Source organism: Motacilla alba, chromosome 1 (assembly GCF_015832195.1).
Source record: "Motacilla alba alba isolate MOTALB_02 chromosome 1, Motacilla_alba_V1.0_pri, whole genome shotgun sequence".
NCBI lineage: Eukaryota > Metazoa > Chordata > Aves > Passeriformes > Motacillidae > Motacilla > Motacilla alba.
The window spans coordinates 91,302,804-91,320,025 of NC_052016.1; the positions used below are offsets into that span (position 1 = coordinate 91,302,804).

Sequence of the window (17,222 nt, forward strand, 5' to 3'; positions counted from 1 at the left end):
AGTAACTTTTATTCCCATAAGCACTCCCAAGCATTAAGGCTTACTCTACTATTATAGCTCTCAAGCACAGGCCCTCAGGAAACTTATGAAGCAGCAGGTTTACACCTAAAGTCACCTCATAAATAATAAAACAAAATGTAAATTATAATATGACTTATTACAAGTGTAATACAAACCACATAGTATCTGAGCATACTTTATCTTTGTATGGATGTTTGACAGCATGTGCAAAAGACTGCCCATCCCAGAGGATGAAGCGCCAAAAACAGAACTTGGTGAGCTTATTCTGGAAAGGTAGAATTTTTTCTTGTTAATATATTGCAACCTGGGCAAGAAGTTTCTGAACTAAGAAACTTACCTTATAGAGAAGTGTAGAAAGTTAAGGCAGGTTTGCTTTGAGTTTTGGTTGGTTGAGCGATTTTTGGCAGCAAAGTAAATAAGAGGCAACATAAATTTCAAATGGAAATGAAGCTACAGTTCCAGGCACATATACCAACTAGACTGAGAAACTTAAAATGTTAAAAATGCTGTGATTGTCAGGAATATGTGTAGAATTAAATTGGTAGTTCTCAAACATCCACACAATTCGGACAAGCAAGCCAGTAAATCCTCATGTTAAAACCCCTTACTCCCTAAAACTATCTTAATGAATTATCCAGGATTTAGGTAAATTAAATATTGTACTTTTCATTTAAGTAGCCATGATTCTTCCTAGCCTCCTTTTACAAACATGTATGGGAAAGCCAGGAAACTGGATAATAAATCAGCACTACCTAACATAATGTCTCTGACAGTATCTCATGAGCCAGAAGAATGTGCAAGAACACGTCAAGTTTCCTTCTGGTTGCTAATCAGACATAAGCTTTGGATTTTGGGGTTAATCCTAACAATCAATTTTTAAAGTGGTATTAATTTATATAGATATTTTTAAAAATCTGTACTTGTTATCATCTGTCCAATTCCTTTTTTAATCTTGTTTAATTCTCAGTCTCAACCACTTCCTGTAGCAGATGAGCTTCCCAGCCCAATTGCAAGAAAAGGATATCCTTTTAATTGCTACAGATTTTCTAAGTTTTGGCCTCATTTTTCAATGCTCACATCTGCCTTTTCTGTCCAGTTCTTCCATCACAAGGACAGGCAGGACTGCAGCACTCCAGCTCTGCTGTTTCCAACCCATTCACACTTCACTGTTATGCCTGCTCATTCACTTCAAAGGTAAAATACCTCAGCCTTTTCCCAAGCAAGTTCTTCCACACCTTTCTGCATTTGGGTCACCTGTTCCTAAAGAGTTCAAATAGCCTGAGACAGTATCTCTGTACAGTATATAAAGGAAAAAAAATCATAGAAGTAACTGATGAGTTTGCATCTCCAGCCTTTCATATTTTTTTTTAAATCAACTAACCCAAGCAGGCTAAAAAGTAGCTCATGGATAACACATGCTTGCCAGAGGTCTTGATAAGCCTGTAAACGTCCCAGATAATTCAGAATTTTTTAAGGTAAGCATGCACATAAAGTGGCAGGCTCTCATTACACATGGTGCATGCAAAGCAATATAGTCTAACCACGTCGCCCATTCAGTCACAGAACAAAATAAAGCACTTTAAAACTGCAAAAAGAGTCCATTTGCTGCCAAGAGTGTAGTCTTACAGGCTGCTTCTCAGGATCAAGACCCACGATTTATGTGGCAGTTAAATGCCACTAAAAAGAGTTTCACGTACCCAAGTAACAAATGCAGACCATTTACTTTTGGAAGATAAGCTGCATTTCACATGATAATACAGCTGTCACAATCAGCAATGAGGGATTAAAAATTACTCCTGCTGTGAGATTCGAAACCCTATTTGCAAAGGGAAGTAAAATATTACCATGTTATGTGGAAAGGGTTTAAAAAAAAGCACAACACTAACTTAACTTCTTCGCACTTTCAAGGAGGAGACGGGATTGAAAAAAGATATACATCAATGTGAGTGTCATAAAGGTCTCTTAGGCTCTTTCGTGACCCCACAAGCATAAAGGAAAAGACATGGTCAGTCATACAGGCCAGTCCAGCTAATGCATTTTCCCTGCAAAAATTATTCCCACTACTCTGCCATCATTTTCTGCCTCAGCTTTCATGGAGACAGGAAACTGCCAAGTACAGGCTTCATGCTGAGCCAGACATCCAAATGTCTCCTACCCTGCTGCTCCCACACAGCCTACTGCAGAAGGCTGTGAGTCTCTCCTGTCTACATTTAAATCCACTGAGGGGCAACACCACAAATGGTATGTGGCCAACATCATCATAAAAGTCTCCAAACCAGCTACGACTTTGAATTACTGGTGTGCCTCTAACCTCAACACAGTTTATTTATTCACAGTAAATGCTAAAGCTAATTGGATAACAGAATTTTTAAGTCACCATTTCAGTAGTTTGTGATAGACTGTAACCCAGAAGGTGAGCAGCGAGAAAGAGACACAGCCCTGCTTTTGACATTACCTACAGAAGCAACATGGTCTGAAGAAGCATCATTACAGGCTTCCCTTGTTCTCACCTTCTTCTCCAAGGAAGAGACAAGGAGTAAGTTGAAACCAGGTTTAACCCAGCAAGATCAATCGATCCCTTCTGGATTGATACAAGCTCTGGAAATGGGCTTTGATATTGGCACTGCAACACACACCTCTTGGCCTGGCATTAACACCAGATGACCTCGCTCCACTGAGGCCATTCCCAAACCCGGATTCTAAGGCACCTGGAAAGGAATTCAAGCAGTCCTCAGATGCAGCCACTCATCACTATTTACAGGCAACCTCAGAGGACACAGCATATTTAGATAAGTCCTGAACTGAACGTATACTCACTACTTGCTTATTGCAGCACCAAACTCAAGCTTTTGTTTGGAGAGAACCCAGGTAATCAGGTTGGGCTGGTGATGGTAGAGGAAGGGGAAGAAAGCGTATGTATTCACATGCAATTTATTTGAAAAACCAAGGCTTGCTGGCATGAAAAAAAATTTTAATGTATGAAGACCATGAACAAAAATATTCCCAAACAACTATTTATAGCTTTGACCTTCTAGATTTTCTGCATCACTAACTCAAGAAGCAGCCTGCTGCCTGGCAAGCAGAGGTGAATGAAAGGAGAGCAATGCCAACTTGTTACAGAGAAGCCTTGCTAAAGAGATGCTGTCAGCCTGAAAATTTAAATTTCTATCTAATAGATATTAGATGTGTAGTGGGGACCCTTTTCAGTATTTGCTTTGCTCCCCTGTCACCATTTGATGCATAAATAACCAATTTCAATGCTCTGCTGACAAAAGCATTTCGTATACTACACTTCCCAGCATATGCTTTTCAAGGGGTTGGAGGGAGTGCTTGCTTTTAGTGGAACAAAAGCAAAACATAAACAATAGCCAAAAGTCTTATGTTCAGTACTACTGTCACCTTCCCTTCCACTCCCTATCCAGGAGAACTTAATTCATTTCAGGGATCTTTTAAATATGGTATTTAGGACGCTCTTTCCAAAGTGGATATGTTCTAAAGTTTGGTATTTCTTTCCTTTTTTTTTTTTTCCTCTTTTTTTTTTACCCACAGGAGAATCTGAAGTCAAATATGACAAAGAGATTCCAGTATTACCAGAAGGATTACATTATGAAATAGACTTCTTAAATTTCAAGTGTATATTTCCAATTTTGTTCTTCAAAGTTTCATATTTCAAGCATTAAAGGAATCAAGATTTTGCCTCAGAACTGGTAAAAGGCAGCAAAGATGATCTGAAAAGGAGGAACTGAAAAAATTGCTCATTTTAATTCCTAGAAGGTATGTAAACAGAAAACTTGCATGCTACATAGCTGGACCACATCTTGATAATTATTTAATGTAATGTACATATGCACATAGAGAAAAATGGAGCAAACTCAAAGAAGGCTGTAATAGGGCAATCCCTAAGATGAAGAGATACAAGAAGAAAATTGGATGGCTGGGCAGAAAGAAGGGATTGGTAAGGGACTAGCACCGACATGTATCTGAAACAGCAACAAGCCTGGCGATATATGTGCTTCAGCTCCCATTTGCACAGCTTGACTGGTAACAAAGCTACTGCTTAGGCACACATGAGCAACATTTACAAGACCTCAGCAGCCACAAGCTGCTTTAAGATTTAAATTCTTACAGAACCATAATCCTCATAACAACATCTTAAAGGCAAAAAGCTTAGTGGGTTTTTCTTAACCTTTTTGGTGGCTGCAAATAAAACACTATGTAGCTAGCTCGTTCTAGCCAAATTTATTTTTTTAAAACTTTTTTGCATTTTCTTTTAGAATTGAGTTTTCTTGAATTGACTTGCAATAAAAATTAAACTTCCAAAGAAATGACACAGTGTGTATCACTGATCTTGTTCTTACCACACCAAACCCACCTAGTTAGCAGCATTTAGAAAAGAAGCACAAAGCATGCTTGCTGAATAGCTTAAGCTATAGGAGCACAATCTACATATTTCACACAACCTTGCACAGCAGTAACTACTCAGGTGAAAAGCTGCTGGTATAGTAAATAACCTTAAATTCTATAGAAATAAAGTGGGGTTTGTCAGTCTTTTTTCAGCAGTCATATTAAAATTCTGAAGGACTCATTCAGAGGCAATGTGATAACAAGTAAGGGGAATGAGCTACAAGCAATATTTCTCAAATTTGCAGTTAGTATCTGATTTCAGACCTTAAGAAAGCAAGCATAAAATCTGGAGAAGGCAGCCAAAAAATCTTCCACTTAGAGGGGCTACCAACGGCATGGTTGACAGGATGGCTTTGGGCACCAGATTGTGCATAAATGTCAATTTATTAAATAGGTCAGTACAGGCCCAGTGATAGTAAGTGTTGAGGTTCTAACAAGTGGAGATGGCAGAGTAAACAAAAAAGCTACATTGACAATAAAAAGCCAAGAGTAACAAAGTAGCAAACACTGTATATCCTACTCACTTAAATGTCCTGCTGTTTCATCCTGAAGCAGAAAGACAGTATCCTTCCCAAACACATACATATGAACCACGTTTTTTACACTATGCACTCAAATCATAAGACCATACCAGCTTTTCCCAATTTCAAAATTATATTAATATTCCAGGGAAAGAACAAACTACATGTTACCATCTGCAAATGCTGTAAGTCATTTTGGTCCATTAGAGTTCCTACAACACTCACACAGTGAGGAAAATGAGGGTTCACAGAGGATTTGACAGGTGACAAAAGGACTCACCAGCACTAGATTCATAGCTCACTTCTTCAAGGCTTAGAAACATGAAAACTGCATGAAAGAAAACTACCAGTGACCAACCTAGTTCTTACCTCAGCAGGCTTCTTTTGTTCATTTGCTGGTGTTTTTGACTTGCTCCTGTATTTCGAACAAGAAGAAAAGGAAGTGGAAGGACCTGTTTAAAAAAAAAAAAAAAAAGAAGAAATAAAAAAGGATCATTATAGCTCGGTTCAATTCATTTAATTTTCCAGTGAAACACAAGACACTCCAATCTCTTGAATTATAATTTTTGACAAGATGTGGGCAAAAAAACCTGTTAGGCAGTCTGTAGGCTTAATTTCAGCTCTTCCTGTTCCACTTGTTCTTTATAAAACCACAGCACACGAAGTTTATGGGTACACTCTGCTCTGCCCAATACAAGCATGAGTAAACAGAAACAAGCAGACAGACTGCTTTCTTTCACTTAGTTCCCTTCAAATAAAGTGGAAGGAAGAGTAAAACAGAGCTTGAAAATGCTCAAAAACAAACAAAAAAAAACCTCTGAAAAAAAAAGCAATGATACTAAAATGTGCTAACAAGAGATTCAAAAAACTCACAGTGTGATATCTGAGATGTTTCTGGCAAAATGTTACTTCAGCAGAGGATACATCAATGACTTGCAGTGAATATGACCATGAATCATTATTATATAAAGAGCTACTAGATAGGCACAGGTTTATAAGAAACAAACAAGACTCTGTCACACAGAGTTGCTCTGTTCTGGGTTTCTTGCAGATAAAATGGGAAGATATTCAGGTAGATGTCTGCCAAGGAACACTTAAAGTGTAACTTTACTAAATTGTTGAACAGACACAAGTGGAGTAGATCAAGAACCAATATGAGACAACATAACAATCAATATACTGATTATAATTCTAACACATTAATGCTCAAGTAGCTTGCTACCCCCAACAATTTTAATGTTGAATGAAGCTCTGCATACCACGAGACGACAGGATTTTTAAAAAAATAATCACAGAATAGAGCCCTGGGTGGTAAAATTTTTCTTGATTTATAGAGTTCTTCTTACCAACTATGAATGAGAAAGATACATAAGTTCCTCTTGAAATTCTACGTATACTCAAAACTCCCCTTATAAGATCCTTTGCCTTACTTTCCTCCCATAACATGATTCAGAACACCGAAGACCACAAATGCAAAAAGAAACCAATCAAGAAACATTTTTTTTTTTAATTTTAAGAGGTTAAACAGTTTGCCCTCAAACCACAGAGGGAAACCACAAGGGGGTGATAGACCTAAGAAAAACTAGCAGGTACTACTTACTCTCATTGTCTGAACTGTCACTGGTGCTTAGATGCCTGTGGCGTTTCATCCTGACGCATCCTAAAGAGAAAAAAAAACAAGTTGATGGCAACCGTTCTACCAGAAAATCACTGGCTGCTGGCTGATGCCAAGTTCTTCAAACTAAAGGGAAAGCTCCTCTGAAGAGGTCTTGGGCATAGAAACAATCCCAGTTCAGTCACTATGTTTTATTTCTGCAAGCAACTATTAGATCACAGTACTATTTGTGAAACTGAGCACCCTGAAAACCAGCATGCCTCTGCTGGGCAGAGCCTGCCTTGAATTTTGCAGAAAGAAGTGCAACCCGCCAGCTGATTCCCGGCAGGGCATGAGCGGTGCACTGCTCCACTCAATGTCCCATCTGTTCAGCTGGAGGAAGAGTTGCCATGGCGGCAGCAGCTAGCTGAGAGAGGGGTGGAGGCCAGGAAATAAGGTGGATGCACAGCAAGGCAAGGATTTAGAAATATAACACACCTTAAAAAAAAACCTAAACAAACAAACAAAACACAAAGAAACCTTAAGGCATCCATGAAAAGCAAAAGGCAAATTTTAAATAGCAACAATCATAGGAAGCAGTGACTGATGCCATTTAAGTCGTCTGATAACCTTTACTTCACAAGCAATGCGGTTTTCAGAAGTTTAAGAAGTGATCAAGAGTATCACTGAGGCACTGGACCAGTTGCATTAAAAAAAGGTTTTGAACTTTTTGAAATTCATTTTTGAACATGTAATGCTACAGAGAGGAAGAAGAATTTTCTGCACCTCTGCTTAATAAAAGAAAAATCAAAACAGTTATCAGCTATATATTCTAAACAAGTGCCAAGAAAAATCCATTATATAGTCTTATTAGTCGTGCCACTCTATAACATTCAATGTCATGTTTGTTAACTAAGGTTCAATAACAGTTTACAATTCATAGAAGTAAATCAACAACATCCCCATGTTTGTAATGGATTCAATGAGAAAATCAATAAAGAAAAGTAGTAAAAAGTAATTCTGCAGAAATATACAAGAACTCTATTTTTTTAATTTGCTTCTTTTTAAGCAGAAGACATGCTCAAGTAGGTTACAGATAGCTAAACCTGAAATGTCTGCAGTACTCTAAGTGCCAGCTTGGCTACACCTGAAGTGTAAACAGCTTCACTGCTTAAACATAACCACATGCCATTAAAAAAAGCAACACAGCTAAATATCCCATTTGATAAGCACTCCACATTAGTTACTGTACAATGGGTCTTGAGATTATCCAAATACCACGGGATAAACAAGATCTCCAGATAAGAGAAGCCTGCCCAAAGGCTTTGAAGAGATTGAAATTGAATTGTTTGCAGCACAAGTGTTTAATTTAGTGGAAAATTTCAGCAGTCTTTGGATTTAAGAGTGTGAGTTTACTGAATCTAAATGCAGTGATCACTCGAAGTTTAAATCAATCCTTTCAACCTGTTGTACAAAAAGACATTGTCCACACTCCTGAAAGCTGACAAAGGAAGCGATGCTTCCAGTTATCAAGAAAGCAGATACAGAATTTCTGAGTCAGGTATTTAACCTGGGGGGAAGACAGAAAGACACAGGACAAAGGTCATTTGCATCATCACTTAAGCAAGGTAAAAGATTCCATTACATAACAAATAATTTCACATTGATTCACCTTCTCACAGCTCAGGCAACACAGGGGAGACAAGGTAGCCATGCTATATGTGAAGACCAGTGTCCAAGAAAAGAGCAACATCAAAAATTAAATAGTCAAAACACTTCCAGCAAGCAATGTAAGGTACCATTGTAGCATGTACAGATGAAGAAACTTCCATGAAGCTCTTGGATAAAAGCTGTTTGACATGTAGCAGGCATTTGGGTCAGAAGGACTTGTCCTTTTACATGTTTTGGGAGCACCAGACTTGAAGTTTGCTGCAGGGTACTGAAGGCAGGTCTAGAAGACTATTTTCATATTGCCAACTTGCAAAATGTAAAGGCATGGATTTCAATCAAGAGCCAACAAAACTTACTCCACATCTGAGAGCTTCCACTCCAGGCCAAACCCAGCCCCCTGGAGCATGCAAGTCTCCCTAAAAAACACAGGTTCTGCCCATGACAACTTATCTGCTGGCAGGTTTCATTTCCTGCCTTAAAGACCATCAGGTACATTATGGGAAACAACAAAAAGAAGTGTTTCGGTGAGCTGAGCAGGATTCCCCACTTCCATTTCTTAGCAAGTAGCAAGCACTTCCATTTCTTAGCAAGAAATGGAAGTGCTCGCTACTTGCTTTGGTTTTATGCTCAGGTGAATTTCTGAGCAATTGTTAAAAGGTGTTGAAAGCTTATGGCAGGCGATTCCCGTCTCTTAGAGCCTATATAAACATGCAGCAATAAAACCTTTTCACTCTGTACTAAGGACAGCTATCTGCAAAGTATAACATGGGCATTCAATTAAAGTAGGGTCAAACATGAGGCTGAGAGAGACAGCTACAGGACAGAACACCCAGGAAGCCTGGACTTCTGCCTGGGCAGTTAGGAAAGAAGAGTGGAGATGCCAAGGCTTCAAAGACAGCTTACACAGAAATGGCAAGTGTAACAAAACCTTTAGCAGAGAAAGCTCACCTCTGCCAAAAACTCCATGAGAGTAGAAAAACAAACAAACACACACTAAACAAAAGCAACAAGCTGTTATTTGAGAACTGGGTTTGTAGCAGCTCAGGGAAGAGATTTACGCCTCCATGATAGCAGAGAGAAACAGAAAAATAGTCACTGAGGGCAAAAAGCCCTGAATAGTAATAGTACTGGATTCTTGCCTGATTTTTTCAGCAATATTAACTACATCAACAGTGTATTAAAATCCACAGTTACAACAAACTACAGGTGTGGTGTGTTTGGTAAGTCAGGTTATTTAAGTGCCTAACAGGCTACAAGTTCACCCTATGTCCCCACAGGATGTAGGAGGACCCAGAGCCTCAGCACCATTCAGCAGAGACTACCTCTACAGGGGATTTCACTTTTAACAGAGAACTGCTTTGCTGTCCCCTTGCGTACACTGGGACTACCACACAACTTCCAGCTCACTTCCACCCCAAGGCATGAGGACTCATCAGAAAGGCTGTGATAATAATGCTTCCATTCCCTAGACACTAGAGAGCGATCCCAAAATATCCACGCAGTGGGAAAGCTCCTGCCTCACTTCACCTGCCTTTGAAGAATGGAGAAGAATCAGAAGCTGCTCAATTCAGAAAAACAGGGGACAGCCCCTCCTCCCCACCCTCCCCCATGAAAATTGATGTCAACCTCTTCCAGCTTCAGTCCAAAATCCCCAAAGCAGACTGGCATCCTTTAGATTGTCCAGGCATTTTGCAAATGGACGTGATGAACTTCTTGACTAAACAGACTTAACCTTGACACTCTCTAGCAGTTTCAAGGAACAAGCTAAGGGAGCATTAAAGCAACTCAAGACCGAAACATTGTTGCGGAGGGGAAGAGACATGGCTTTGCCCCCCTCCCCCAAAAATGCCTGGAGAAAATCCTTGCTTCCCTGTCACTAGATCATGATTCTCACTACCTTAGAAAGTAAGTAGGGTGCTTTGGCTATGGACTTCGAGAGTGCACAGGCACTATAGGCAAGCACAGATGACCTCAAAAATGATCATTAAAAATACAAACATAATATATTAAGTGGTTTTGCCCCTCTTTTTTTTCTTTCTTAATCCACAGAGGGACTAACATCTTATTAATCATTTGTATGACAACATATACCTTCAGGAATCTTCTAAATGAAAACTGAAAAACGGAAGCAGCAGTAAGAAATCATCATGTCACTGTCGGAAGCCAGGACACCCCTCTGGGTGCCCTGGATGGCCCGAGCCCCTGGCAGGGGGCTCTGAGACCCTGGCATGCAGCCAAAGATCTTAGCCCGTGGAGCAAATTATCAACTCTGTATGAAGAATTACAAGCCACACAAGTTTAGGTAGCATAGTAGAGATAATCACAAAGTGAAGGAAAGAGTTTTTGAGTGCTGTACAGTGGGGTTTGAATTTTGTACATGGGGATCTGAGGCTCCAAGATGGAGGAATGAGGGCATGCCTTGTCTTTCTTCTTCCTAGCCTCCATGATTTGGGTGATGTTGGCACTTTTAGATTGGTTTAGAATAGAAGCTGACTGTCTAACATAGGTGATAGCTATTGGAACGGAATTGTAAATACAGTACACGTAGGTTTTAGTATAAAAGATAGCACCAGCCTCAGGGGCGGGGAGTGTGCCTTTGGCTGACCTGCTGAGCGGACCTCAGCAGCTCAAGAAGAAAATCTTTTAGATAACACACAATAAACAACCTTGAGACTGGACAACTGAAGATTACTGAGTCTTACTTTGAAAGCACGGGTTAGAACAGAGACTTTTCCACCTTTTGGAGTCACCCTGACCTGGGGGAGACTCCGACATGTCACAAGGAAAAAGATGTTCAACTGTGTAGGCAATTACTGCAATTAAACATTTGCTGGCATTATTTTTATTATGAATTAGTTGAGTTATTCCTAAACTTGAACCATATTCTACACCTGTTGCACTTGTAACTTGCCAAGTCATGGCTGCACATTTATGCCCAATCTGTTTGAAACAGCTTAAGACATGAACCGCAACTTTGCAAAAGAGAAATCAGCACCACTGCCTGCTGTCACCTTAACAACTGAATGCAGGTCAAGATGCCCTGAACCTTTTTGAGTGTTTAAGCAGAAAACAACTCAATGAAAACCTCAGCCACAGACAGCAACACTGTGCTGCCAGCTTTCCCTGGCTTCTGCAAGACTGATGTGCATATTGGGAATTTTGCCCTGGAGACAGAATCGATGCTTGTATCCAACACATCACTGCACTTTCAAGGAAAGCCAGGAAAAAGCCATCCTGCACACACCTGGCTGAAATTAAAACATGAATCCCAAGCTAAGTGGAATCAACACCTCAGCCAGCACATGCAAGAATCTTTAGTAATAATGATATTTCCAAAAATCGAAGAGATATGTTTTGTAATTATTGATTTCTAAGTTATATTTGTTCCTTTTTGCTTATTCACAAGTATTTGTACTGCTAAAGTGAACAAGAAGCAGCCACTTGCCTCTACCATCATTCTCTCCTGCCCCTGAAGAAAATCGACGTAGCACCGACTTAAGGACTTCCCACTTTTCAAAAGCTAGTTACCATGGATTACTCAAAAAAACAAAAAAAAAAAAAACAAAACAAAAAAAAAATCACTCAAGCAGCACGTGTAGGTAGCAGACAGGTAACAAAATTCCAGAGCCTTATCCAAAACAAAAACCCATTTCAAATACCTGCAGAAACAAGACAAATATTTTTTCATTTTCAATTTGCATCAGAGTAAACAACTAAATTTACCAAATCAACTATTACATTTAGCTTCTTTTTCTAATGCATTCCTCTGGATAGTTCATCAGTAACAGCAGACACAAGGATGAGATATCAGAGTCTGAATTTGTGCAGCATATTAGGCAAGGCATCAGTGACAAGCACACAAAATGAATCCTTACAGCCAGCCAAGATTTCTGAACAAAACAGTATCTCCAAGGAATAGCCGTGCTTCCTGGCTTCAGTTTGTTGCAGACAAAGGTTAAACACATCCATACACTACTCAGTACCTGTTAAGACCTATAAAGATGGAAAAGACAGAACCAGAAAATTCAAGAAACTGTTAAGCAAATATATCCTAGACCTGTGAGATTTTATTTCTTCACATCCTAAAATAGCCTGACAAAAATGGAATTGGCCACAACACTATGGAAATTTTCAAGTGGGACAAAAAGTAACCTACTTTATTTTATTAAAAAGAAAATCAGCATCTATGTATGAAAAGCAAATGACAGGCTAAAAGCAAATTTAAAATTAAAATTCTGTACTTACATTTTTACAATATGGCTTGTCTACAGAAAAAAAAAAACCCCAAACAAAAAAAACAAAAAGGCAGAGGCAGTAGGTAGCAATTTCCAAGTCTCCAAAATGTGGTTTATGTAACTGTTAAATTTAGATTAGAAAGCAAATTATCTTGAAAGGTCTCCAGGAAATGTAGTACAGTAAAATCATTTAAATAGGTCAGATTTCATAGTCAACTGCCAGGGAAATTACGAAATACGAATAGAATTAATACAACCTTTCAAATAACTGGAGGAAGAGAGATCACTCATGTTTGGGGTTTTTATTATTATTTTTTAATATCCTATCCAATCTCACAAAAAGCCTATATAAACTGGAAAAAATACTCATTTAGAACCTGGTGTAGCAATATTTGCTACACTGAAAAGGTTTGAAAGGTTAAACATTTCACAGAAGAAGATGATCAGCAAACAAAGTAACAACCTTAATAATTCTGTGATTGCCTTTTTTTATTTCACTCTAACCAGAAAATTCTTAAAAATTTGTAGTATACTCTGACTGTATTCAAGAAGTCCATAATAGAGTGACTACATCTATCCTAGTCTCTCCTAATGCCCAAAATAAAATAATGAATTATTTTGTGAAGATCATTCTGGACCCATCACAAAATAAAATTTTTCTTGCTACTATTCCATATTTAGTCTTGATTAACATAATAATCTGTAATTCAACAAAGGAGGAACACACCAGTTTTTAAAAGCAGCAGTACCAGCAACAGCCAATTCCTTTCTCATTAGGCAGTAAGTAATTGTAGCAAGCAAGGAAGTGCACATTACAGAAATCTGGCTAATATCATGGGTCTAAATGAAATGCAGTAGCAACAAGACATAGTCTCAAACTCTGTCTTCATTGTATGTTTCATCTTTAGATAAAGCAATTCAGCAGCTGCCTCAAAGGTACTGAAGGTTTAAAAAGGAGAAGAAAAAAAGAAGTCCAAAATACCATATTCCAACACGACTTATCCCCTGAAATGGTTAAATTCTGAACTGGACTGGAGTAATCTGATAGATCATAAAACTTGGATGAAGAAACCCCAAATATAATCACACACACACATTCACTGTGGATTATGGGCCAAAAGGGAACCCTGACATCATTTCATGTGCCCTTCTACCATGATGATCTATCATTCAGCCTAGTGCAAAGTACTTAATGACCATCACTTTGCCTTCCAAGTAAAAAAAGAGGGTAAGCAATGCTACTTCACATTAGTAATGTGCTTTGATGACACAATAAAATACAGCGTGCCCCAAGTACCTTTCCTACCTTGAAAACAGAAGTATCATTTTTAATTTCTGGTACCACATCCATGCATTGACCCACTGCAAGAGCAGGGGAGCAGATTTACACCAGAGGCCTCCTAAATTGCCTCACACCAAGCAGCTCGTTAAAAACCAGAAATCCTCAGAAGAACAAATCACCAGCAAAACGCACAGTGCCACCATTACCTCAGCAGAAACTCTCCAAGAGGCTACAAAGATATCACACTGCACTGTCTTCCCAGTGCTTTCCTGACACCCAGCAGTGACTGAGCAGCCTTTTTTTCATCTTTGAGACAAGCTACACGTGTTGGCCTGTGCACAGAATAGCCAGGTGGGCCAGGCTGACATGGAAATATTTCTGTCCAATAAACATGCAGCTCTAGCATTAGCATCCTGAAGACAATACTGATCTGGGCAGTCAATTCAAACAAAAATAAACAACAGACTGTCATTAATTCAAACAAATACACCACTGTGTACGTGGTTCTGAGCTACTCTCTGCTTCAGTCCTTATTATCAGTTTTCTACTCTTGAACACAACACTGGTTTTATACTAGCTGTGTATTAACAGGACTATCATTTTCCTAAAACAGCAGCAGAGATTTGGACACACAAAATTATTTTCTTCAAAACACCATATTGCATTTGATTGCAAGTCTGCTTTTAATATAAAAGAAAAAAACCCCAAACCCCTTCCTTCCCTAGAACCACAACTGGTCTGGTGCTGCCTGGCATTGCCATGCTTACACACCTGAAGTGTGTCTGGGTGGCTGCAGCCCAATGAACGCTCCTCACACCCACCTCCCAGCATCACTCCCAGGCAGAGAAAAGGCTAAAAGGAGGGTACATCCCCCAGAAAAGGTAGTCATGCCCCTCAGCAGGGTACTGTGCCTACCCACCCCAGCCAGGTCCATCTCACTGCTGTAGGTCCCTCCCTGGGGGAGCAAGGAAGTCCCCAGCATGATGAAACGAGGAACAAATTCCCAACGGGAAAGTCACAGCGGGAAGTGGTGGTGCTTGTTTGATACTGAACATACAAGCACCACCACCTGCTGAGGTGACCAGCAGGACATTGTAAACAGAGGGATGCCACTACAGCTCTCACTTCCTCTGCTCAGCATCACATAAACTGCCTCTCGTCAGGATGTTGGAAACAACACAGCAGCTAATTGACCCCTGAAGGAAATGCTCAGGAGGCAGGGGCCAGCTCACACAGGACCCTCCAACTGCACATGCACCTGCACCAAGTGCCATGGAATAGCACCTACCCCAGTTCCTCATGCTCTGGAGGCTCATCAGCTCGCAAGAGCCCTCATCTGGGGAGACACAGTTATTGAACACGTTCTGTCTGTTTTACAGGGCTTCCTCGGAAGAAAACTCATACCTGAGTTAACACTAAGACATTCAAGAACCAAGGGACAACAGAAGAAAAGAAAACCCCATAAAGCCCACTTACTGAATGAAGCTAAGGACAACACTGACTTTGAAGAAAGACTGATGTGGGTGCACTGCTACTAAAAATGGACCAGAACAGGTCATCACACCCTATGCTAAGCCAGGCAAACAGGGGGCTGGCTGCCCAGGGGGTTCGACACCCAAAGACAGCCACGTGCCCTGTATCTGCAAGGAGACTGCAGCCACGGGCACGCCAAGCACTGCTGAGAAACAGGAGCAGCACATGCTTCACCAATATGACTGAGCAGAAAAACCTCTGAGCGCTTAGCTGGGCTTTCTATTTTAAGAACTGGTATGATTCACGTTACCTTGGCTCTAAGTGTTTTTCAGTCTTCACCATATCTACCCTCATGATGAGCTCATATTAAGCAAGCACTAAAAGCCCTGACATTTCAGAGCTGCAGCACAGAGCAGCCATACATTACGCTGGAGCCTCCAGCATCAGCAAGCAGCTGCATCCAGGTCTCCCAAGTGCATATTCTGTGACCTTGCCACTCACTGCCCTTCCTGCTGATGCACATGTGGAAACAAACAGAAGAAAAATCCCTGTGATGCACTAAGTATTGTTCTGCTGTTGCACAATGATGAAACTGCAGGGAGAGGGGAGATGAGGCAAAAAAAAACCCATAGAAATATCCCTACTTAATTGAAAATTAAGCAATAACCAGTATTAGACTAGTTCAAGTGAAGCCCCACTTTGCCCTATCTGCCTGATGCTGCCAGCAGTTGCCCACTTGTATCTTTTTCTTTTCTTCAACTGTACTAATGCATGCTTTCATGACAAAATACAGTACTAGTACTACAGCTAGGATCACAGGCAGGAAATATTATCAAAGAAGGAAGGATCTAGAAATGGATGTGCTATTTGGATTATGAAAAACAACTTTTCTATTAATAGCATAGGAAACAGTTCTTATATTCCACAAAACACTTGCTTAAAATAATAAGATTTTTGTACTTGCTAATAAATATTTTAAAGTAGGTTTCACTGTTCTTGCTTTGTTCTTTTCAAATATCAAATAAAACAATCAACAGCAGCCTGCATTAAATATGTTATCTGTTTCGACTCATTTTTTTCTTACTTGTAATGCTTTCAAGAGGCTAACCACTTCACTGCAAAATTTTGCATCACCAACAAAACCTGAAGGATTGTAAAAGGAAACGTCAATATGCATCTTTATACCCTACACAAAGAAAGTAACACAAATATTTTCCTGCAGGAAACATTAGGTTGATAATTTCTTTCCTTATCTGACAAGAAATGGCTGTCATTTACAAGTTGAAATAAATCTGGATGCTAAAAGTTGTCCTCAAGTAAAAAGAGTGCACTGAGGGGATCATTGGATAGGAACAATTAAAAGGAATGTACTGTACTGTCACAGCCAGAACTCTATATAGTATTTGGACTATTTCGAATCTCTGGTTGAATACTTAACATTCTTCTACATTTTCCTTTCACACAACATGTATATATGCAATTGCACTATTATTTTGGTTCTCCATGTCAAAACATCACAGCATGAGAAAACATTTACTATAAGGTTTTTTTGAATACTTTTTAGTTTAGGTTAGTTTTTTAAAAAACCTTTTAAAGAGATAAAAGATCTATCTTAATAACCAATGACTTAAAATTAATTTTAATGTCTGGTTAATTAAATTAATGTTATGTACTACAATCTGTAATATACAACACATCAGAGGACACAGAGGGTCTTTTAGTCAGAGATTTAAAATAGATTTATAAAAATAAATACTATTCCAGGTTTCTCTATATCACCCAACTGAGGGGGGGAAAAACAATATGAAAGATGAACTGTGGCCAGCTGATGTTTGTCCATTTTTATGTACAAAGTAGAGGTAGAAACAAGCATTTTTCTCTGTCATAACACGAGCTGCAACAATGACTAAATAAGTAACAGACTTGTTCACTGGGGCTGATGCTTCCCTGAAATGAGGAAAGGATGATTCTATTTGCCCAAGGTTTCAAAAATGCTACATCTTGTTAGGGAAAGCAGTCAA

General features: G+C 39.4%; 1 protein-coding gene across 10 annotated transcripts in view; it reads right to left on the reverse strand.

The window, feature by feature from the left end:
• Nucleotides 1–17,222, reverse strand: part of JADE3 (jade family PHD finger 3) — a 72,932-nt gene that overhangs the window by 30,367 nt on the left and 25,343 nt on the right. For all 10 annotated transcript variants that reach the window (XM_038141657.1, XM_038141154.1, XM_038140984.1 and 7 more), the window contains 2 exons: nt 6,547–6,606; nt 5,316–5,398 (listed from right to left, as the gene is read on the reverse strand). In XM_038141657.1, the coding sequence (XP_037997585.1) occupies nt 5,316–5,398; nt 6,547–6,595 (132 nt within the window). In that variant the 5' untranslated portion in view covers nt 6,596–6,606. The remainder of the gene's footprint in view (nt 1–5,315; nt 5,399–6,546; nt 6,607–17,222) is intronic.